Source organism: Anser cygnoides, chromosome 3 (genome assembly GCF_040182565.1).
Source record: "Anser cygnoides isolate HZ-2024a breed goose chromosome 3, Taihu_goose_T2T_genome, whole genome shotgun sequence".
NCBI lineage: Eukaryota > Metazoa > Chordata > Aves > Anseriformes > Anatidae > Anser > Anser cygnoides.
This window is the reverse complement of record NC_089875.1, coordinates 52,740,385-52,765,957: the sequence shown is the minus strand read 5'-3', so window position 1 is coordinate 52,765,957 and position 25,573 is coordinate 52,740,385. Positions and strand designations below refer to the sequence as shown.

Below are 25,573 nucleotides of genomic sequence, written 5' to 3'. Positions count from 1 at the left end.
ACATTTTTAGGACTCCTGCTAGTCACGGATTATCAGGGCTTGTATATTTTTTTTTCTTAATCCTTTTTTCCAGCTGTATGTATGTGTGGAGAACGCTTACGCCATGAGGAACTATGGACTTGGTAAGCTGGAGAGAGGAAGCCTGGGATTGGAAATTAAATAGCTGCACATTGCTACCACACCAGTAAGTAGATCTTTTAGCTACATTTAGAACAACCAAAAAAAGAGAGAGACCAAGGAAATTTATTTACTTTTTATCTATGAACATATGACATATAATTATAGACAGTTTTGATACACAGGAAAACCCTTTTGTCAACCTTTTTTTTTTTTTTTTGCTAAATGAAACAGCACAATAATCTTTACACATTCATATTTTGTTTTTTTCTTTTTTTTTTCTTTACAATACACAGCTTTCTTGGGTTGAAGCAAACTGCAGGACATATTGAGTACTGGTATATTACAGCTACTTACATCATTTAAGAACAGCAAATGGAGAAAAATAAGTTATTTAAATATTGATTTCATATACAGAAAGTGCAACTTTGTTAGTTGTTACGTAACTTGCTTGACAGTTTTGATTCCCCAGAGGGTGTCAATTAAAGATAAAAGTATCTTGGACCAAAAGTATTATTTATTCTAAAAATAATACAGTACAACTGCACAGCTGTGACTTGGTGAATCGACCACTGTTGCTGCTCTTAGAGATGATGACCTGTTTGAGTAACACAATGTTTTAATGCTTCTGATCGTGCTCCCAGTTTGCATTTAAAGCCAGGCTCCTCGAAGAGCCCAAGGACTACCTGGGTAGTAATAGAGGGTTACCGATGGAAGCGCATAGTTATGACGGCATTCTGCAATATTTGGGGCTTGCTGCTTCTATTGTTAAATAGCTATTTGAGTTACAACGGCACAATGGATAGATGCTTAACAGCATTAGCCTGAGCAGAGCAGGTTAGGATTCCAGTGGCAGGTTTCTTTTGTGCTTCCCAAGAGTCAAAGAGTAAACTTTTGCTTAGAGCACTGAACGGCTGCGAGGAAACGTAAGAGGTGTTACGGCTGCACACTGCATCGCCTCACCTGCTTGGGGAATGCCACGGGTCACTGAAACCACAGCAGGGAAGCTCGAACACTGAGAAGCTTAAGGCTTTTTTAGATTAAAATATAAACTAAAATTATAATTCAAGTAAGACCACAGAGCACAGTCTTAAAAAGGAAAACAAAGCAACTACTAAAACTCACACACCTCAGACTGCTCACTCTAGTCCTGGATGGGTGGGATTTGGTTTCCCTGGGCTATAAAATCATTTAAAAACAAGGAGTTACAAAGAGAGTTTGGCACACAGGTTTGGCTTATTCCTGTATTTCTTCTGTTATTAAAAGAGTGGAGGTAATTAATATGGGAGGGCTTTATTATGTGAGTTGCCTTCCCTGCAACAAGAAGAAATGTTTCCTTTTTTTATTGCATATAGCCAGCTTGGGCTCTCCCTTGCTCCAAGGAAGCTGCTGTCTAATTACTTTTCCTCAGTTCTGGCCCCTGCCAGTAATCCCAGGAAGTCTCAATACTCTTTTCATCTCCTGCTTACTGATAGTTGCCATGTAAACCTCAGAGAGGAAATGACAAATCATTATTATTAAAGTCTTTTTAATTTTTTTTTAATTTCACCAGCTGTGTGAAACATCTATGCTGTTATGTTTCCTGATGCTGCCATATTAGAACACACCAATTATACACTGAGGACAACATTGCAGCAAAAGATCTGGAGGAGCTTTGTTTGAAACAATTTTAAGTTATACCAGTGAATTAGTTGCCTTCACATGATGGTGTAATTCCTGATGGGGACAGAATGCAAAGCTGATGATACCAGCAGTCAACAGCTCTAAAGCTAGGAAAGCAAGCCTAACACCTATCAATTCCACCAGGAGACAAATTAATTGTCATCTGTAGTAAAATGCATATATCTGACTTAAAATTTGGCCATGTAAGGACCACATATAGTAAGGACTCATGTAGTAAGCACAACTTCTCATTCATCAACCTGAGAGCATTTCATCAGGACAAGTAAGCGTTATTAGCTCAATATGAGGCTGGGATAACTGAGGCACCACACGGTGAAGTGACTTGTCTGGTTTTATACAGTAAGTTGACATCAGAACTGGTAATGGAAACAGTCACACTTCCTGGCCTGTGCCCAGGTTTCTTCATCTCACTTTGCCTACCAGAGTAAAGCTTGCTCTGTCTTCCGTGGAGCACTTGTGCTATAAGAAGCTAAAGGATACACCATACATAGACCCCAAAGAAAAAAAAATAGTTATACGCTATTCATGATAATCTGTATTTGGTATATAAATGTGTACCCATATAGAAAAATAAAATCTGTCATTAGCCACATATATGAATGGAACGTTTTACATGGATTTAGGCAGAAAAATATTACTACATCATGAAAAAATGATTCACCACATATGCCAGAACAATGCTGTCTTCCAGTGAGAGGTAACATTAACACTCAGACATGAAGGATATCAACTGTTTTAAAATCACAGTGTAATTCATAAGACTATATAGGATTTTTTGTCCATGCAATGAAATTACTGGATCTCATGATTTCTATGGGATACAATTTGATTTTTTGATGCGTTTTATCTCCCACAAGTGATTTTTCATTTGCAGAAACCCACTGTTTGGAATCGATATGGTCAGGATACCAAGTCAAAGCTGCAGCATAATGATTGACAATATAACACAGTACACAGAATATGATTAAAATGAAAAGCAGTTACATATATACAAGGCAGTATATCTTGGAACTGTTTAGTAAGAACAGTAAATGCAGACCGTAGTGAACAAGAAGTTAGCCTCACAACCAAAACCTAGCATAACCCTGCATTTGTAAAAGCATCTCTATAACCCATAAGATGTCATGATGAGGCAATTTATAGAAGCTACTTCAGCTAGATATCACCCTAAATGCAGCTTAAGAGTGACAGGTTGAAAAAAGGCTTGGGAAACATGAATACAGGTAAGTGAACATTAGGTAACTGCTTAAAAGCTTGTTTTAAGGCAAATAAAAAGCAGATTGCTAGAAAGCAGTTATAAAAATGACTTCAGTTCTGTACAAATTAAAAGAAGCTTTCTGACTCTCCTTGGGTTAATTGCATTGGAGTGACAGAAATGGACCATACTGTAAACTAATTCCAGTCCATTGACTTTGGCCTAGCTAAAGGCTTTGTGGCATATTGGGACCTATACCAAGCAACGGCAAAGATGACCAGGGAGGAGGGGTATGTGATTAGCTCTAGACTGCTAAATAAATGGCGTTTGCCAAACAGCTTCTACTGGGGCTTGCACCTTGGTTTGCACAAGGTCTGTAGGTTTGACTCCAGGTATCTAGGTGTACAGAAGGCCCCCAACCTAAGGAGTTCTACATAGAAACAGGGCCTGTTATTAGTATCACTTCCACAAACTTGTGGAAAATATGTAAGGGTCCCTTAATTCTGTGAGACTGTCTGATCTCAGGCCAGCCCTATGCACTTTATGAAATAAGAATACTTTACAAGGGAGTGAGGGGGGAGGGAAGTACCACATCTATGTTACCTGGTGGTTGCTTCTCTTCTCCTTCGGTTGCCAAAGACAGCAATTGAAACATTTCATACCCTTTGAAGAAGATATCTGCCTGTCCTTTGGAGCCACTTCCTCGATCCCTTTAGCTATGTGAAGTAATTAGGGCAATATCGGTGCAGGAAGGAGCAATGGGTTCTTGACCAGGCAATGCCATGCTAGGGAGCACGTTAAATTGCCTCTGGATCAAGAGGTTTGAAGAGTCTTGCTGCTGCCAGGAGCTTGCTTATGTGCCTTTCCTCTGTGATGCCAGCTTCTTGAAGGTAAGTTTGTGACAGAGAAGGCACTTTGCTCAGTGTGTTGAATCCTGCTTCTGTGAGCGGGCTGGAATACATAGGTAGGCCAATGGAAATCAGCCAGTCAGATACAGAAGTGATAAGTCCTGGGGAGACAGGTTTTCGGCAAATTTCAGTGAGCCCTCCACTTGGAATCTGGGCAGAAGAGAAGAAAAAAGAAAAAACATTAACGTTAAACATACTGCTTGTTTTACTGCAACTCTTCTTCTGTTCTTCTTCTAAGCCAGTAGAATTCAACAGCAGGTGTTACAGCTTCTCCCTCTCACGGGATGCATGTAGGTATGAGAGTGAGCTGTGGGCAGAAAGGCTAAGATCACCACAGAGAAGGAGAAACAGCAACAATTTTGGCAATGCAGATGCAGTGGGCAGTATTCAGTTGCTTTGGCGATTGTCACGTACCATTCTGAATTAGTTTGAAATCACTCAAAAATACCCAGTGTTAAGTCTTCCTGGGCTGATCCATTCCAGGTTGATCCAAGGCAAAAGAATACCACTTTTGCCTATTACCTCCTCAGACAGACCAAGCTCTTTTATAAAAAGACATGAAAGGTTTTGATTGTTTCCCCCTCCTGCTTTTTCTAGGGAGAGGAGTGCAAAATGGCACATTTTGATAATTGAAAAAAGGGTGCAAAAAATGAAAAAAGGGTGGAAAGCCTTTCAGATATCAACACTGAGCTGTTCAATACACACCACCCTTAGTGAGCGACTCTCTGTTACACCTGCTAACAGCCTCCTTAGACTTTCCAGGGATTTGGTCAGGATAAAGGGCTATCCGCTCTCCTTTTAACTACTAAATGTCCTCCTTTGGGACAGGGGGAGGGACCTACTGCCCCTGTAGTACCCCTACATATGTCATACTTGCTGGGTGAGCACAGGTAACATTTTTGTACCAGGACTTGACAGCTACCTCCCTTTACCAGTAGTCAGTCCTTTTTATAAGGTCTGCTCATAATTAAGAAAACTTGGGTTTAAGGAAATACTTACTGCCATGCGATGCTGCTTCCTCAGCTGCTTTACCCGGATTTGGTCCATGTTTGCGGCGACATCCTTTACAGGCTGGTCTAAGTCTTCCGAGTACCTCTGTACCAAAGCCTCGGGAATGCCACAGCGACCATGCTGAATGTTCCCAGCCAGCCACAAAGGAGAGGACAGGTGAAAGAAGCGTATCAGTACAGATCAATCAAAAAAAAGAAGCGTGGGATGGGAGCAAGAAGCATTTTTCCTTGAGATTGACGAAAATAATTTTACTTTGCTATAAAGCATGATGGTGGGGAGGTGCAAAAATAGCAGTATATATCTTTACCAGTGTCTTTAACAAATAGCACTACATATCTTTCTACGAGCTTTAAGATCAGTTCCAGTCTCACTGAAATCAACAGCAAAAATCCTATTGCTTAACTTGAACTGGGGTGTCCCCAAAGGGTATGTTGTTACCGTTTTCTGATGAAACTCGACTCCCATAAGCTACTGAACGGTAATTCATTTTCACGACGGTAAGTTTCTCTGGATAATTTTATGAGGTTTGGTTTAATCAGTTAACTGATGTGATCCTTCAGCCCAGCTGTTCCCTGGTTCTTTCGGAGGCTGCGTGACAGATGCAGCAAGTCTCCAACAGCAGCGGCAGGGCAAGGTCTGCCAGAGACAGACCAGTAACAGCGCAGCTCATGTCAAAGAACATTTCTTAAATTCTGATTTACTCTTTCCAATTAATCCTAATTTAATTTGTTCTTCATGCGAGGACTGATAATCTTTCCTCAGTTCATGTTTATTCTATGTTCTCTTTAAAAAAGGATTTCTATACATCTCCTACCGGGACAGGATACCGGTAAACTACTACTTGCATCTCCCCATGCACTCTGACACTGCAGTTGGACCACCTATCCTGTGCTGGTGCAGAGTTCTCCCCGACTGCTCCAGACCACCTACTCCCGGGCACCACTTAACTGCAGAAGACTTCTGAATCAATCAGCAACTGTGTTTTGAATCATAACGTATCCCAGGCATCAAAAGCTTTGGTCTATTACAAGCTTAGTAACATCCTCCTTTGTAGCATGAGACATACCACGTGTCAAAATTTGCCTCAGCTTTTGAAAGGGGTCAGAAGCATAGAATTCCTGCAAGTCAGCTGCTGGATCAATTCTGCTTCTGAAGGGTGCAGAAGAGGATAGTCCAGAAAAAACAAGAAATGAACAAGCCTTATTTACTGACAAAGATACTTCTGGGATATGGGAAATTACCATGTTCTTTTCTTCCTTCTAACACTGCTCATGCATATTAGCCAACGACTCTTCCAAGAAAACTGAAAAAGCAATCCTCAAAGGACGGACTGGAAGTTAGGACTCCTTCCTTCCCAAAATGATGTCCTCATCACTATGCTATCGATTCAGATTTTCTTGGAAATCTACGTGACTTCCTTCTTCAGCTCCACTTCCCTACAGTGGCAGAAGAAGAGAGTTCTGTGCTCGGTGCCACCACAGTACTGGTGGCCTTAAGAGATGAAGATTCAGAATAAGTCTGATATCTCCGTCCCTCTACAACATATCTAGATAATTATTTTAGGAAGAAGGCCCAATATTAAAGACAAGCACAGATATGTAATGTCTAGAGTCTTAATGATTTATGGTTTATCTAGGCCGGTTACTTGCAAAAACGCAACAGATAAGATAAACAAAAGACTAGCCCTTGAAACACTGGTAGAATAAAAAGACTGAAGCAATGTGCTCCGCTCACCTTGTCTGAGTATGGTTCTTCAGTAAGATCAATGTCTTCAGACTGCAACTTGTTTTCTATCACCATTTCCAGATCCATTCCCCTGCTACAAGAGACTTTCCTTGCCGAAGCAGGACCTAGCTTTATCACGTGCTGCTGAACACTAGCAGTCTCTGGGAGCTCTGACAGCCAGGGCGGCAGTGGGCTAGGAGGAGTACTGGGCTCCTGTTCAGAAGATGTCCTATGGACAGGGACTCCATGAAAATCAACGGGAGCAGATGGGCCGGACTTTTTCACCGGCAAACACGGTGCTTCTAGACTTGAGTGGTTCCCGCTTGCGGTCACGGGAGGATGATATAATCCGTTAGAAAGGCGTTCTCGGCATTTTTTGGCAGGGACAGGTGGTGGCTGAGAGGGATTTTTTGGTTGCATTCTTGCCTCGTTTGTGCCTTTTTGCTCAGCTTCTAGACCGCCCTTGAGGACCGGAGCATAATCAGCCCGTGCAAGGTCATGAAAGCCCTTATTCTGTATTTCAAGAGGTGTCCTTGTTACAGGATGTGTCACCAAGGCAGCCTGAGCTTCACAGTTTTTCAGGGGGAACGGAACAGACTTTCCACTTGCACTTTCCATTACAGAGCAGTCCAACTCCTTACCTCTTCCCTTCTGAGAACTGGCAGCTCCCTTACCTTGCTTAGGCATCGAGTCACCTACCATACAACTGCCCCCATGAGGCTGAGGTGGCAGGGCAGATCCAGTTGCCTTTTTTGCTATATCCAGTGAATCCTGAGGAAAAGAATCTTTCTTGCTAGTGTCCTGTAGGTTGGTATTGGATTCTCCCTGGAGATCGTCCAGGGAGTGAGATCTTGGCCAGGTATCCACACCCTGGGGGCCATCCAGAGTTTCATAGCTCCGACAGACAGCAACTGGTAAACTCCTACGGTTCTTCTTCAGACCCATAACAGCTGGAGGTTTGACAGAGCTCTTCAGAGCACAATGTGAACAACTCAACCGGCTTTCTTTTTCCCCTTGCTGTAGAGTTTCTATTGACTTGGTCAGTGGGAGTGTAGGATAATTTGATAGCTGGTTTCTGCTGAAGTCCTTAAAGCTGTGCTCACTTGCTGATTTTGAGGGCAGATGACAGGTCCTTCGAGTTTTACCTAGAAGGAAATAAATCACAATTCATCATTAAAAAATATCCCCTGTGTATTAATAGGGGATCACTTCTAAATGACTCTGAAACACAGTAACTTACTATTTTTTAACTCTAATGCACAAGAACCCACTGCCATTTTAAACATGAATTTCTGAGTTTCAGCTTTACTAACGAAGAACTGATAATTGCTATCAAGTAAGGAAAATACCTTTAAAATAATTACTGTCCCGTCTACTCCCCTGTTTACAGAGCTTTGAGGTCTAGGTCACTTAAACCTTTTTAAATGACAATATATCCTGCACTTAGACCTGATACTCTATACCTGTTGTATGAACTGATTTGACCCCATGCAGAAATAACTCGTAAGTTCTGCCATTTTTCTCCACTCTTCTAATTCCTTTAGGATGTTGATAAATATGTTCACCTCCTAATGAAGTTTACTAGATTGCTTTAAAAATGCAGGAATGCTCAAAAAAAAAAAAGATTTTTTTTATTTTATTACTATGTATGTCAATAGTGTTATTTCATCTCTTAAGTAAACAGCAAACTATTTTTGATGGTAAATCAGAAAGCAAAAAGGTTCCAGGAAGACTGGTGTTGCAACAATCCCATTGTAAAGTTAATTTTAGGAACAAAGGTTTTATGGAAAAAGGCCTTACACTATGAAACTGAGATTGTTACAAAAGTAATTTTCAAGAGTGACTAATCTTAGTGTTATTCTCATGCCATATGCTTTATCAGAGTGGAAATTCTTAGAAATGTGGTGTTTTATTATAACGATTTAAGATGTGAGGACTTGAACCAATATGAACCACATGTCCTTTGTAAGCTTTATTTCATATTTTTATGAGATATGCACCAATACTTTAAGACAGTGTAGAAGTCCATCAAATCTGCTTGACAGAAAAAATTCTGATCTCATTACTCTATTCATGAGCATGAAATACAAGGCCATTTCTCCAGTGCTGCGTAGATATATATATATTTACAAGACTGAAGTAAATTTGTCTCAGAGCAGAAAATCTCTCAGAACGAACAGCATGTCCTGAATAATTATTTTTTCTGGGTGACAATGTTACTTTTGCCCACCTACAGTAAACTTTCTAAAACAATGACAGATAGGTAAAGCTTGGAACTTCTTTTTCCAGTGGAGAAAAGGAAGAAAAAAGCTTTGACTAAATGCTACCAAAATCCAATAATAACAGGTAATTAATTGCTGTCAATTAAAGGATCATTTAGTCTTAGAGATCTGAGAATTTGTGCTAACTTCATTCAAAATGAATTAACCTAGTGTACTTTTAAGCAATAGATGCTTTCTTTAGTTTGCCTTCAAAACTTTATCCTAAGAGAAGCTTAATGTTTTGTTTTTGAATAATATATATTGCTCACTTTAAATAACTATATAATGCTAACATAAATCTAGTGTGTGTTTTACTTAGGAATATCCTATTTCCAAAATTCCTGTTATTCAAAGAAAGCACTTGCTTAACCTAAAAGGGAAATAGCTTGCTTTCCCTCTTTCTCTGCTCAAGGAATTTAAAATCAAAGTAGTCAGAAAACTAGCAAAGAAGGCTGAGGTTACCTTTAAAGAGAAATAAGGAAAACATTCCCCCTCAAAAGGGAGTTGGCCACATTTACTGGTATGCCAGCCAGGTTATTCTGTCTAAAACCAACATGTGCCCACAATGATGAATACAAGCATACAAGAACTCCTTTCTCAGAATCTGTACAGTTCAGCTGCAGCTAAATATCACCATTTTCCCAAAAAGCTAATAAAGACACATCACACATGAACTTGGTCCCTTTACTACATCCTTGTATTCAGGTAACTTCGAGAAGTAGTAGAAAAACTTAACTACCTGCACCTTTTTGTGGAGTGAGACCACAGCCTTCTGAAAATAACTTACAATCACATTAAAAAGGCATGTTTAAGAAACATTACATTCATTTTTTAGTGCCCCAGGCACTAACGTCAATATGTAGCGAGCATGGAAAGGAGTGTTCTCTGTTCATTATTCATATTTGCTACTACATGTCTGACTTGGGCAGAGATTCACCATATTGTCTAGGGCTTGCTGTCACAGCTCACTTAACAAAATCCGTGTACTTTCTTTTCAGCCTGAAATATTCATCAGGGCTTACACTGGTTTTAGAAAGGCACACTCAGGTACCTCAACACCTAAAAGAAAAGTTCTGACAAATGCTACTGCTGTGCGATATTAGGCTTTTACTGAAGTTATAGTGGTATCTAGTAAACATCATTTTGTTTCTTTGGGATATGTCTGTGTAAAGTGCAGTAACCTGAGGATGAGAAAAAGAAGAAATGGGGAATAGGAAAAGGAGGAAGAAAACAGAAAAAATAAGAGAATAAAAAATCTAGGAAAGCAAAAGCAAACTTTAGTTCATTCCAGCCCTGATTCACAAAAAAATACAGAAGTGGTGAGAGTGAGGGGAAAAAAAAAAAAAAGCATTTTTTTCTGCAAAATAAGTAACTGAATATGTAATCTTTAAGGTCTCTGCTTCAAAATTGTTTAAAAAAGCAGTGGGATCAATGCTTCAATGCTACTGTTTTGTACAAAGGACAAGGGTTCAGAATATAATTTCTCTTACATAGATTTGTCATGAGCAATGTACCAGTATGACCACTGTGATTTCTCCTTTTCTACCTATTCCTTCCCTCCTCCTGACTGAGGGGTATAATTTCATTATGCTCTTGTGAAATTAAGAAAGGAAGGCCATATTTCCTGAAAACAGGCTTTTAAGTATGTTTTTAAGTTGTTTTTATAAAGTGGGGACCTATATAAGCAATGTCTACAAATGTAACATTCCCTCCCATCTCGAAAAAAAAAAGAAAAAAAAAAAGAAAATGAAAAAGAGAAAACCTACATTGGTTTAAGTATATAGCTATTAAGGTTTAAAACACATTTTTTAATGTTAGCATTTTTGCTAATAATTCATTTTTATGACTCCCTGGTATAGGTAAGCAGTCTAATGCCTTTCACGGTGCTGTCAACCACAGCTGCATCTCTGATTTATATATGTGCAGAAGAACATAGGTGTCTGGGTGAAAAATAAGATAACCAAGGTGATCCTTACACAAAATTAACAGAAAGTTTGTATTATTTTCAATACAGAAGGTTCAGTTCAAGCTACAAGCATACTTTACGCTTTTGTCTAACGTTATGCTGCAGTGTTTGTTAGATAAAGCTGTGTCCACCTCATGATATAGTTATTGCTGTTAGAATACACAGAAAGAACCTTGCAATACTCTGTCATCATCTGCCTCAGAAGAAAGAAAATTCTCCTTGGGAATATTTCCAGAGGTACCAGAGCTACAGCAATAAATTTTGAGTGTTTCCCTCAAAACCTTTTCTGTGTGGAAGATCACCCTCAGGGAATTAAGAACTCAAAACCAAATACAGAACATATTCAGTGGCCTGTATAGATCCCAGATTTCTTTAACTTCTTTTTGGCGTTGCTTTCTGTGCCAGTATTTCTGTGTGCATTTCAAACATCTCTACTGACACAATGAAGATGATGGCACCTGAGACAATCCTTACATCACTGCTTTTTTATGAATACAAACTAGCAGAAAACCACCCTACATCAGACAATGTGCCATCTGTTTTGTTGCTTCCTCTTCTGACTAATTAGTAGTGAATGCTTAAGTGCTTTGGATGCTCAGTTGGCACTATGGAAATTTGGGCTTCAGTTCCTGAACAAATTAGAGAACATCATTATCCACCTGATACAGTCATGGTTTGTCTGCCTCTTCAGCTCTGTGCCTTGCATATGCAATTCCTATTCCTTTCACAGCCCCTCCCTCCTTAAAAAGCCATGCATCACAACTGGGAAAGGTTCAAAGAAGCCAGGCTTGATCAGAGATATGGAATGACTTATAATGACTAATTAACAGGACTTAGACTAGGAAAGAGATAAGTTGAGAAGGAGTATGACAGAGGTCTATACAAAGACAATGCTAAGTACGGAGGTTTTAAGGAAGACCAGGGATGTTCATAAAAAGAAACAGTTTGAGGAAAATGGATGAATGCCAGGAAACTGAACCAAATTATGGAATCCTTAACTCCTTAAATGATTAATTCCCCAAGAATACCTTGGGAAGCCTCAAATATGCTTACTCTGTTCTTACACTGTTCTCCCAACTACCTGCTTTTGGCTGCTTCCTGAAAGAACTAGATTTCTGATAAGGTTTCCAAATGTGTCTCAGACAGACAACAACTGCATGCAAGAAAAACTCTTCTCAAGTAACTGCACTGTTATCAGAAGTCTAAAGGAGAGTTCATGTCTCTGTGCCTTGTTTCAAACCAAAGAACTGGTCTATATGGACTAATGGTCTGATCCTGTATGGTTGCTTTCTGCTCTTATTTTCTTCCTGTCTATAACCAAGTAAGTTGCAAACTTTATAGTCCTTGCTCTCTGCAAATTGCATTAAAATTACAATGTTGCTGTAAGTACACTGTGGATACCTATGAGAAATGTAAGTATTTCTGCAGGGGGATCCAGAGAAGTACCTTAAAGAAATATACCTGTATCACTGCCATAATACGTGGCAAGCCATTTTTATCCAAACTGCAAGAAGAGCTCTGAAATCTTGAACTGATGCCAAAAGGTGCAATATCAGCCTAAAAGAGGGCCCTATACTGGCCATTAAAACATTATGCAAAACCATTCCCCAGGAAATGTGAAGGCCGGTTTTGTCTCATAATTTCATTTTCCCCTTTATGAAAAGCAGTTTATTATTGCTGATCTGCACATTATGATGTTTATATTAGACAAATGATTATTCTTATTTTAACAGTTGAGCCTCCAATGTATTTTGTAAACAATATATATGCAAGCCATTACTGTCCATGAACTTTGCAGAGAAGGTGGAGCACATTTCAGATTAACCAGCCTTGATAAAATCTCTGAATGACTCCCATACTGAATGTTCTTTTCATAATGGTTTTCAAAGCAAGCACTAAATGCATTTGTGAGCAAAAATGATACAGAAATGCAGCAAGCCATAGATGAAAAGCAATATAAAAATCATTAGTGGTATTTCACATTCTGCAAAACTCAGATAAAAATAATAGCTTAAATGTAAAAGTATCTAAGCAGACAGGCAATAACAATTGCTTTCAAAAGATTTTATTATATTGTTAAAATAAGGAAAATGTACAGGCAGCAGTTTAACTTCAGTGCTATAGCTATCATAATGATGGCACTTAGAGATAAAAAGGAAAGAAAATTGTCACATATGCCATATATCTAGCTATGATTACATTCTAGCATGCCTGCTCCACGAGGATTCATGTTCAAGAAGAAAATTCCCTCTGCTTTCAGGAATTTAGTATATTGCCAATTTCAAGCATTCAGCTTCAAAGCAAATTGCAATTTTCTTCAATAAATGGTTATTTCTGAGTGACAGACTGACAGAAAATGCACATACTAAGAGAAAGATCTTTAGCGTGTATTTTAAATGGGAGAAATGGCTACTACAAGGGGCATACAGCGTCTCTGTTTATTTTGTTCTTGGATTCCTGTTTATACTGGATGTTAGTGATGAAACCAGGCAGTCTGAGGCCAAAACAAGACTCAAAAGCTTGGACTGATAATGCCAAGCATCAAGTGAAATACAAACCAGTTTAATCCATTTCAATATTTAATCTCTAATGAAATATTTGTGTGTACAAGCTTACATCCCTCAAGTAAGCAATCCTCAGTCAACACAACAATCTGATTTCTTCAGAACAGGGAGAGTAATCTTGATTAGCATCCATCTCAGTAATTTTTCAGCGCATCACCTTTCATTGATGCGCAAGACAAGGTAGTTGGAACTGAGCATAAGCAGTTCTTGCTTTTGTTTTAGTTTATTTTCTCACAAGCTTTTCAATTAAGTTAACTTGCTAGCCACTTGTTCATACAATAAAAATCCTAAATCTCTGCACCTGGCCTCTGATCAGATGGGAATGCAACATGCAACCTGAGCAAAATGAAAACAAAAATAACAACAACAAAAAAACAGCCAAAACCACAGTGCATTTTAACTGTTTATCTTATAAACAGTTTCTGTGTAAGTTAAGCAGCAATTTGCCTAATCCCAGTGTAGTTCAGATACTTTTCCATTGTCAGTGGTCCCTTAGCAAAATGCTGTCTGGGTGTAAGTATCGTAAGCCTCACGAGGCATGGCTGCAAGACTATGATAGGGAGTGGACAAGACAAAGTGAGAGTACCTGCTGCCTTATGATCACAAAAAAATAGCAGACGATTTGTGAATCGTGATGTTTTCTACCAATGCAAATAAATAAATTAGAAACAGCAGCAATGAAAACCAATGGCCCAAATCAAGAGGGAAGAGGCAGCCAGAGCAAGGGAGAAAGTCAAGCATGAAGTAGTTCGCATAAGCTAGCACAGGAGCAGAAAATGTACTAAGTTATCTACTGAAAACAGGCTGCAAGGATTTTAAGGCTATTTGAGGACATTATTACCATTCTCCAGGTTTTCACTGCTTTCGTAGCAGCCTGAATCCCGAGGAGAGCATCCACTAAGCCCTTGGCCTTCAATGAGAAGTTTCTCCTGAGATCCTGACTGGTCACTGTTACCTAGAGGAAATGAGAATACAGTGAAAACAGAGACAAACAGAGAATCCAGTTGAACTTATCAACCTTCCATTTCTAACATCATTATTTTCACTGTTATAACAACTACAGCAGATCCATGTTTAAAAAACAGTGAGCATTAGGAACAGCCATCACAAAGTAGTAAACACTGTTGTAAGCATTCATCATGTTTGGCACGGGATTAAGCAACAACATCAGCACAAGTGTCAGGGAACATTGCTGTACACAATGAAAGCAGAATGAGCTGTGTGTCCTCAGTTGCCTTGCGGACAAGTCCTACAATTTACAACCACCAAAATTTATTTAAAATTATGGTGTCAAAGATTTTTCTAAGAATTAAAAAAAAAAAAAAGGCAAAAAGAATTGAGAGAACCAAATAAAGTTTAAAAAAAAAAAAAAAGGAAAAAAAAATCCTAACCCTGACTTATTTTCCAGATGGGACCAAGAGGAGGGATCAGGAATCAGGAATCAGTCTGGCAAAGTTAGGCAATGTCTCCTGAGAAAGGGGGAAGTGACAAGGGAGAGACTGGTGGTAAAAATTTCCTTCCTTCCTTGATCTGTGCAAAGAACCAACACTTGAGTGTGGTCCAGTTTAGGCTGCATAGACCAGATTCCAGGAACTTACTCATAGCATTCAGTTAGAAACCACGTTTTGTAAAGAAACTAAATCTGGAGCTGAAGACACAGAAAAGAAACTTCATGACGCAAGGACTCAGTTTATGCTGCATTCCTCTCCACCCCGGCAATACAATGTCAGAAATGGTTCTTCTGATTCCTATTCTCAGCACATGAAAGGTAATTATGGAGTGGAAAGTGCTGCTGCCCCTCCCAGGTTCCAGCTGTCTGGTCCCCATTTCTCTCTGCTCATCATCCTGACTTGGAGCCGGAATTTATACTTTCCAGACACCACATCAAATAGTTCTTGACCAAAATTGAAGGTCCCTAAAAAGAAAAAGATTCCTTCAGGGAAGCAAACATTCTAAATAGCTCTGCAAATATTAAAGAGAAGTTCATATTAAGTGACATGAAGCTACTCTGTTATAAGTGAAAAGAATCCAATTCTGCAACTGTAGTTTTGTTGGGTGGTGGCAAAAGGCAGAGAAACTCTGGATGCCTCTTTGGGAACCATACAAGAGAGATACACGTCAGTGAAAGCTCAGGCCAAAAAGCACAATCCAAAGATGCTAACCACAAATCTCTTTATAATGGAATTAAGCATTTCCCACTTAATAAGCAGCTGTTTAAATTGTTGCTATGACAGTTTAAGCTAAACTGTAGGATTTTGCACAGAAGCAGCTGAGAAAGTCCTCCCACAATTCATTCCACCGATTCTCATCTGTGGGATACTAAACTTCTGCCAAAATTTAGGGATGAAGGGGAAATTCAGTACATCTTAGGTTGTTTCAAGTAGGCACTGAAAGCATCTCAATTCCTGTCTCAAGCAAGACTTGCTTTTCATATAAATGATTCTACTGTACTGTGACTCTTGGCTACTGCACTGCTTCTTGCTGTGCAGCAGAGACCCTGTCCAGTTTGACTGCCAGTGCTTACCCTGCTTTCCCTGATTTGTGTAACCACTCGCCTGAGACCATCTGGACAATGGACAGAGTTGCACTGCTGCACATTAGACAGCTGGTTCACTGTCTTTCACTCTTCGTACTTGAACAATATAGTTCCTCCCTCCTGTGAAAATTGCTGTACTGACGTATGCACAATCTGAGGCTACCTGTACAATCCTGTAAGTCCAAGAATCATATTCATTTGCAGGTAAAATCGGACAAAGCTTAAATCACATTATCCTTCTCCGCAGCCCTCCAGCTTTGATCTTTTTCCTATCCCTGATAACCTCAATCTCTTCTCTCTGGTCTAGAAGTGTCTTCTTGACTATTCACCATACCTCAGCTTCTTATTTTGAGTAGGTTACCTGAGGATTTATTCTCAAACATCAGTATTCTAATGGGTAGGTGATGTATGTTTGACATCATTTGAATAGGCTAGGTATGCAGGGCTTACAAAAATAAAGAACTCTGTCAGAACAAATGCAAATCTTAAGTCATTCCTCAAAAATCTACATGCTGCTACATAGGAAGACCCTGGAAATAACTAGATCAGGAAAAAAAAAAAAGTCTAAATCCATGAATCAGTTCCCTGCTTTAAGGGGTTCACAAGGTTCTTGTCAGAGCTCTGTTGAAACTGAAAACCTCAAACATCTCACGTACTATCATACTCCTGTAGAAGTTCCACGGCTGTGAGGAGAACAGCTCTGTGCTCAGGATCTCGGATGTTCAGTTCATCTAAATCCTCTTCTTCTAAAAGCTTAAAGGTATCCAGATCTTCATAACCATTGAACAGAAAAGTGGGCATATGCTCCTGCACAAGATGAAAAAGGAAAGAGCTATAAGACAACATATTCATTCAACTTATTTTGGCAATAAAAATACTAGAGGAGATTTTCACAACCAGCAAAAATATCAGTAGTTTAGCAAATGCAAACCACTGTATAACAGCAAAATTATAGGACTACAGCTTGTATAAACATTGCTCAGAGTTCAGGGAGGTAGCTGTGCCAGGCTAGAATACCGCACATATTTCTGTATTTGGAATGCAGTGTATTAAATTGCCCGGGTAGCGTGCTACCCATCCGCGTAATATGGCACAGCTCCGTATGAACAGAGTACTGCAAACAATGAACAACAGCCACACCAATTTATCTCCAGCTCCCTGAACAGCACCGTGGAAAATAACTTACTTTTTAAAGATAGGGTAACTATTGTTATTTTCTTTTTTTTTTTCTTCTATACTTTTCCTTGCTTTTGATGAGTGTTAGCTGGTAGGCATACCACACAAAGATTTATAATGACTACAATGTGCTCCCTGGGGGCATACAACAAAGAAGCCTGCAGCACTTCCTCACGGGCAGTTCTGCCTGGCCATAGCTATTTCCACTTTGCAGCTAAGACCTGATTCTGTTAAGTGGGGTAATATTCTTTAGGACTATGAATCTGCTGTGCAACTTTCAAAACTAGTAACTCCAAAGGTGTTACCCTTCCCACAAGCAAAACTGAAGGGAAAACAGATAAAAAATGTGGTCAGACCTTTAAGTTGATGCGATCCAAGAGATCCTCAACTGACTTGGGTTGTGGGGGTCTGCTTTTCCGGCGTCTCCTGGTGGGCCGCTTTGGCTTCTCTTCCTCTTCATTTAACACGTCCACGTAGATAAATTTGAAAGTGCCGACTTTGTTGTTCAACAGGCCCATCCAAGTGCCCATGGGGGGTTTGCTGATGATATCAATGATGTCGCCTTTCTGCAGACCAAAAAAGCAAGGAAGTCATTTAGGCATGCTTTGTGATGAATATTCAAGCAAACACATCATTTTTCCTTAGTTTTTCGTATGCCCAGAATGGACAGAACACAGTACACAGAATGGAAAACACCCTTTAGTTTTCAAAAAGTTAATGAGACCTTTTGGAAAGATTACAGCCCAGTGGTGCATTGCTGCTGTTTTGTACAGATGTGTCCAAGCAGTGCAACTATCCAAAACTGGTGCAAATAAGAACAGATCAGACTGCTCAGCATATAAGGATACATTCTCGCATCAGATCTTGCAAGGGAAGTAGGCACATGCAGAAAGAGCTCTGCAAAACTGTTGGTTTTCCTACCAATTATCTGACCGTAACAAAGAAAAGGATGCACAAGTTTTTGTATCCTCAGAGAGATTACCTTACTTACACCTGCTTTAATAAGAATTAGCTGTCCTTGGAATTTTAAGTAATGAATGCCCTGTACAAAGTCAGATAGTTTGGACTGAATACTGCACAAATAAAATAAACACTGATACCCAGAAAAATTAAAAGGGAGTAACAACTCATGGTCAATTAATTCAGTATTAGTTCAAATTAACTTATATTAACTAAAATGCCTTTATAGGACATTGTGTGTAGGTGCAACCACATTTCTTCCAAAGACTTTGAAAATTATGCCATTGATGGACTAAGTCATTGCAGCAGGTAAAGCAGTTTTCCAATCTTTCAAACAAAATCCTTGCAAAAGAGAAATGAATGTGTGGCTTATTTTTATTTTTCCTAAAAATGTGTCTTTCCTTGGATGTGTGGAAATACTAATACTTACTTGTGTTTTCTAACCTTTCAGTGTAATTTGAGCAACTCTCAAATGCATCAAAATAAGATAGGTTAAAAGGCCTAAAAAACCCACAGGCAACCTCATTAACAGACCAAGAATTGTACAGTTCTTACAAGGAGCTCTTATGTGAGAGTTTTGCCAAAATAAACATTTGACCCCTTAAAAACAAACATAGCTGGTACCTTGAGCTTCAGAGAGTCTGTATCATAGGGACTTGGAGTGAAATCAGTGTGAACCCTGGCTCTTCCACAGAAAGGTCCTCTGTAAGGAGGTTCTTCATCATCACCATCTTCCGATTTTACGCTCTCCCTGTTGCTGGTTGAGGAATCCGTTGTGCTCACTGTCTGACCACCTAAGCACATGTATGCGACAGACTTAATATCAGTCCACAAAAAAACAAACTCTTTGTGAAGGCTATTAAGCAGAAGCAAAACCAAAAAAGCAGTCAGAGCTTCCTAGGAAACTTTTTTTTTTTTCCTACAAAATATTGTCATGGGAGTTGGAACTCCCTGAATGCCCTTTCTTACACCAAATTATTCTCCTCGATATTTAACTGAGAAGATGATTAACTAGTGCCTCACCTATGATATGTCACAGGAGTGATATTGTCATCTTTTTGCGAAGTTTTGCCCACAAAAAAGCATAGTGATGTGAGGAAATTGAGCTCTGAGTCCTATATGACGGGTCCCTCATATTCACAAGTTTGGTTTTATGGTGACACTTTGTGTTGTTATTTAAAAAAAAAAATCAGATTATATTCAGAACACACTTTCAGTTATTTAAGCATTGAGCTTTTTCTTCAGTGTTTTTGCCCAGTATGTTCTTGTCTTCTATTGATCAGTAGTTCATAGCATTAAGTTCACCCCATCTGTATCCTGCTTGAACTCGTTATGTGCTTTGTGCTAGAGACAATCTTAACCAGAGAGGTTTTAAATAATACTCCTCTAGCTACTTAATGAGAAAACCTCAAGGTCTCTCCGGAGGGGAACCAAAAAAAAAGCCCAGCAGGAGTGCCCAGCAGAAATCTAGCGTGCAGATGTGCTTGTTTGCTACTTGTCCTTGATCTGGAATCGAAAAAGCACTTTCACTGCATTGTTACAGGTGACGGACTGTGATTCTCACTCCAATCATTTGCATTATAACAGTAGGACCAGCAGACCCAGCCAGAAAGGATTTCACTTTTTCAGGGCTCTGTATAAACACTGAGCAAAAGAGACAGTCTCTGCACCAAATAGCTTACGGTTCTTTGTAAGCCCTTAGTGACTAACCCTTTTTTACTTTTAACCACTGTTTCTGTTTTGCCTTTCTTTGATTCTGCTTACTGTGGAGATCTCTGCTTCCTGCAGCCACAAAAACGGAGCAACACAATTAGAACAGGACTTACTCATTGAGCTCTGACCACTTAAGGAACTCCTCAGGCTCTCTACTGAGCCACCAGCTTTCAGCTTGGGCTTGTCCAGGGAGTCAGTGTCTGGCGGCGGTGACTGCGGAGAACCTGGCATGACCCCAGGGCTGGACTCCTGCAAGGCATTGAACCATTTCAGTTTGGTAAACGAGCACAGGTATTGACAGGAGCAGCTCATTCATATCTGAGGAGAGAACAACTTCTATTTTCCCGCTCTTCAGAGACAAGACAGAAGTATAACACATTTATCAACTTATTTAGTGATACTCAGCTGTGGCTGACACCCCACTTTATTAGGAATGATGGCAAACACAGGAGAAATCAATAATTCTCTGAGAAAGCTAGCACTGCAAGTAGAAAGAAACATTACACAAAACTCCAAATTCAAGGTTTTCAAAACACACAATATTTTTTATCAGCAGTGCTTGCCAAACAGCTAAAGCCAAATTCAGCTTTCTGAATCAGAATTTTGTATAAAGGTGAATACAAACAAATCAGACAATGCAAGTGAAAAACACAGCAATGTAAATTTTTTTTTTTGCAGTGAATTACTAGTATTTTTTTTATGCAGCCTGTGCATTATATACGTACATACAACACACAAACCTAAATGCATAAATAAAAAAAAAGAACGATTTTGCCACATATGCAATAGGTGAGCAATTTCCCTTTTCATTCAGTCAAACATTACAGGAAATCCAACAAGGTCTTTCCTAAATTGAAATTCTGTCAGCCTCTGTGACGCACAATTGAAGCAAAGCAGATTACTTGTGGCAGAACAGTTTTTGCTTGTTTTCTCTGAATGCAGGCAGGGATATTGGCACATAGTCTGAGTCATGCCAGAAAGATAGAAGGTAAAAATATTCTGAAATGACTGTGCCAAGAAGCTGGAAAAGAATTCTAGCTTGCATACAAGAAGAGGGTTTTGAGCTGGTGTGTGGTCATGAAGCTTTTAGATGAAACCTATTATTTGCATACTGCAGAATCATCAGAAAAAAGGTCATCCCAGCATAAAACTTCAGAGGCCTAGTCAATCTTGCAGAGAGCTAGAGAGCAGAAGTATTGCTAACCCACTGAGTTCTCAGTGCATCCCTTCCTCAGGGAGATTTTCCGGAGGGGCACTTTAAGGACAGTAAGACACCAAAGCATCTTATCACTATCAAATCATAATTTTAGGCCTTAAAATGCTTTAATTATAAATGAAATGTAACCATAACTATGGCACTGCCCCTGGTTATGAACCAGTAGGGCAAGCAGTCCCCCAGGAAAGGAATTCTAATGTTACAGTGCATTGCGTAAGTCTGTTCATGTACCTGCCTGCTGTGCTGTCTCTGTATTTTGCACTTTGGGGTTGTTATCTCGAATCTTATTAATTGAAGCTCCTTCTATAAGCAACAGCGCTTTGCATTAATGCCAAAACGCCCTGTCTGGTAGGGCATGACAGCATTTCCGTTTCCATTTCCATTTTTCTATTGCTGCGAGCATCCCTGGTCGTCCGGCGACTGGTAAGAGGCCACTTGGGGGCGATGTTTGCCAGAGAAAGCTCTGCTTTCCCGGCGGTTTTGTAAGCTATTACTTACACATTTCAATAGTTTTAAACAAACGCTGACGAATTTTTGACACTCCACCAAAGCAACGAACCCAAAGTATACCAGAAGGGGTATCTATGGAAAAAGCCAGCAATTGTTCCTAGGCCACTAAAATTCAAAGCCTTATTTACAATTAATGTACTTCAGGTTTGCCTTTAAGACTGAGCCATAAAATTCCATAATGAAAGAATAATAGGAAAATCTTCTGTGGGATGCCCCTTTCTGACTACATTGTGCATCTGTTTTAGTGAGCTGCTACAGAAGGCAAGCTATGATGGAAAACAGCTCTGTAATAACAGACAGGCACTGTGTATGAGATGTTATGCTGGGAATTTAAACTAAGGTGTAAATTGCAGATTAAATATATCACTGTGACCCCGTGTCACAGGCCAGTTCCCTTAATAAATAAGGATGATAGATAAAGAGATGGAAATATAGAGCAAGATGTGCAGTGCCATCAACCACAAGCTTCTGCTGATGAGCTACTTGAATGAAAATCTGAAAATGCATTTTCATGGTTGTGCTTCTACAAGAAGCCATTTCACAGTGAGGGATTTTATAAGAACATAGGAATAAGCCACACCACACATTCTTGTTAGAAATTTCTTTACAGATGTCTTGTGATACCTCGAAGCCTGGTAATCAATACTGATTATCGCTTCTACGTTATTAAGCAGAGTCCAATGAGACCTTACATACCTGCTCAGACAGAGAGCTGCTGTATTTTTTAGACATCCTTTTCTTCATGGTTTCCTTTACAGATTTCACCTTTTTGCCCCAGAGATATACGGGAGGCAGAGGGTGATTTGATCACTTCTTTATAAACAAAGTCTCCTTCTTTGCCCTGTAAAACAAACCAGGGTTTACACCTATAAAATATAGATCCAATTTCTTCTCCGTCCAGCAGTCACTGCAGAGGTACCCAGGCAGATGCAGGATGGTAGTGTGGTGTTCTGTTTATTGCTTTAAATCCTCTGTTGAGACCTTCTGAGAACCACTGTAGCAGTCTGCCATAACTTACTCTTAAGGCCTGACTTGTAACTTTCCTGCAGGTACTGTGTGTAGACAGTTTTGGGGTCTGTTGGCATGTCTTTGTCCCTTTGGGTATCAGATAAGTATTTGACTTGACAGAGAGCTCAATGATCTCAGGCTAAGCCCTGCTGATGGGACATACAACAGTAGTTGTGTCTCATGTTGGTCAGTACTACAGTTTTACAGGACTCAAGGTACTTCTGAAATCCTAGACAAATATATATATATATATATATATACACACAGATACCTATATTTGGCTACTCAAATTTATGTTCTATTTTCAGACAAGCATTCAGCTAACCTCTCTTGATGACCGTCTTTGTGGTTTTACTGTGGATTGTTTATTAAAAAAAATGCAAGCAAAAGCTACTAAATCCATCAACCATGGTGGAAGGTTGCACTTGCACACCTATTCTTAAAACACAGCCATAAACTGCTGCTGAACTAAATTAGCTGGTCCACATATAGTGGATGACAAAAGCCAGCTGCTTTGAATGCAATTAACCTTTTCTAAACTAGCTTAAGATACCTAGCATTTACTTTTGCCACAAGCACACACAAAGAATTACCACGGATCAGCTAACATTTTGCAGAACTTGTATGACTCAGCCCTTTTTCAGATATTCCAAGTTGCATGTTAAACACAGTACTTCATCCTACAGCATTTCAGGAACCACAGCAAGGCAGCTCTATTAGAGTTCTACCAGCACTGCCATCAGTACAGATGTACCAAAAATCACAATGCAAGAAGGACCAAAATCTGCTTGGCAGCAATCAGATTGAATACTGACTTTGGTCTCTGACTTGGTTCAATAATCCTTTAGAGGAAAACTTAAGTACACAAAGTAACAGTAAAATAAGTGTACACTATATTCTACATAAAGGATTTGTCTTTTTTTTCCCCTAAATTTATGCATGTTTGCTACTTTACTGATGTTCTGCCAAAAACATTCTCTGATGTTCAACTGACAATTTATTACTGACCGTTCTATTTTTTTTTTTCCCTTTACAAGTGATTACAATGTCTTTGCTAACTTTTGGTCTTGCAGTAGAAAATAAGGACAGCTCTTTGCCTTTTTAGACCCCCTCCCACACACATTAAGTTAGTGAACTTAAACGTTTAAAAAACAAACAAACAACAACCTTGATCTGCATATATTAATTAATCTGGCACAATTTACCTGTCCCACCATGCGAGACAGGTGACACTAGTAGGAAAACCGTTAACATCTAGAATTCACACTCTCCAATACTAAAAACATAAGCTGAACAAAACATGTCAAATTAGCTATGCTTAGGGATAATCAGTGTAAGTTTGGAATTTAGCTTTTTTACTGAGTTGAAAATTGATGAATAAAATATCCATCCACAGTTTTGACCAATAAAGGGGGAATTTACAATGTTAAAACAACAACAAAACACTGCTAACAAAAACAAAAAACAGCTGTTTAAACGCTGACATGTAAAATGTTTCACAATTTAGATTTGTTTTAAGTTAACAGAGAAGTTATCAGAGCCAAAGTTGAATCAGAAAAGAAAAAAATACATGGACGAAAAGAAAAAATGTTGGCAATTTCATTTGATGTAACATTCTGATTCATTTCTATTCTATTATTTTTAGCCACAGGCTGACCAACAGCAACACTAGGATCAACATGAGTAACATAAAATGGAATTAACTCTCTGGGGAGATACTTTATTATATAGAAAAAGTTCTCTTATAGACAAAGAGCTCTGTGTTCAATTGTGCAGCACCCAGAACAACTGGGTCCTGGTCTACTTCAGAACTTGTAGATACAATGAGAAAAGAAATAATGTCTCTTACAAAATGACTTCCACCCCAATAACCTGCAGATTTCAACTGAACAAAGATTCCTCATTATTCCAAAAAGTTTTACCAAGAAAAGGTAGTAGTTCTATGATTTGCCTGGGGTGTCGCTCTGAGGAAGTCAGACACAGGGATAGTCCACAGATGTGCCCCCAGATCTGTGCTTTGATCACTTGTTCCTGCCTCTTTACACATATGGTGTATAAATACTTACACACACATGGATATGGGTGGATATGTTATTCTCAAAGCTAAGGAAGTCTGTGGTTAACAAAGATAATTTACTTTCTTGGATCCCCAAACTGCTATTATGGACCTAAATTACACTTCAGTCTATTATAACTCTATTGTGCATTTCATTTTCTGCTATTTCAAGGCTGTGCCTTGTCTTATACTCACCATTTGTTCAGAATTGTTTCCGATATGAAGGGAACGATTTGTCAAGTCAAATCCTCCAAAGCTGCAGGTTCTCTGCAAAAAAAAAAGGACGGAAACAGTTCTATCACAATGATTAGCACACTTGAAACATTGTGATTTGAAGAACACCAGTGAAAACACACACATCTGCAAAAATGGAAACAAACAAACAAACAAAATGATGGGAGATTATAAACCAAGAATGCTGTTAAAAGCAATTTGAGTCATTTGTCTTTTCCAGAGACAACTCCTTGGCCTAAGGTCTGCTGCTGTTGAGTCATCTATTGCCTACTCTTCTTTTTAAAAAGAAAAAAGACTTTCTGGTCTGAGGAAACTGTTGATCTTATGCATCAAGTTTTCCAGGTTGCTGGCAACTCCACCTCAGCACTCCCATCTGCCTTCATAAATTAGTCCACAGTGGCACTGGAACAGAGAACCACCAATCTTTTAAAGCATCGAATAACCTACCTTCTGGGAATTGCTGCATGCACTCCATTTCCACTGAAATACAGGGAAATGCTACCTTGTAGGGCAAAGCCCTCGGTAAGAGGAGGGAAAAAGCCACCCAGATATCTGTCAGCATTGTGTCTCCAGTGATTCAGTAAGCCCCAATTCCAGATTAGGTATTTACCATCACACCTCTGGTGGCACATGGCAGCTCTGCTACTTCTGGGAGAAAGTACGTCATATTTGCAGTGGCACAATCACCTGAGTGACTCAGTTTTGGCTGAATGCACAGGTGCAGTTTATCATAA

The 25,573-nt window shown here is 39.3% G+C and overlaps 1 protein-coding gene across 1 annotated transcript in view; it reads right to left on the bottom strand.

Moving 5' to 3' along the window:
- Nucleotides 1-225: 225 nt before the first annotated feature.
- SASH1 (SAM and SH3 domain containing 1) overlaps nucleotides 226-25,573 on the bottom strand; it is a 554,055-nt gene continuing 528,707 nt past the window's right edge. The window contains 11 exon segments of the mRNA XM_048076923.2: nucleotides 226-4,053; nucleotides 4,903-5,034; nucleotides 6,649-7,784; nucleotides 14,272-14,385; nucleotides 16,623-16,773; nucleotides 17,499-17,708; nucleotides 18,727-18,896; nucleotides 19,929-20,064; nucleotides 22,238-22,315; nucleotides 22,317-22,382; nucleotides 24,801-24,872. Of these exon segments, the coding sequence (XP_047932880.2) occupies nucleotides 3,793-4,053; nucleotides 4,903-5,034; nucleotides 6,649-7,784; nucleotides 14,272-14,385; nucleotides 16,623-16,773; nucleotides 17,499-17,708; nucleotides 18,727-18,896; nucleotides 19,929-20,064; nucleotides 22,238-22,315; nucleotides 22,317-22,382; nucleotides 24,801-24,872 (2,526 nt within the window). The 3' untranslated portion in view covers nucleotides 226-3,792.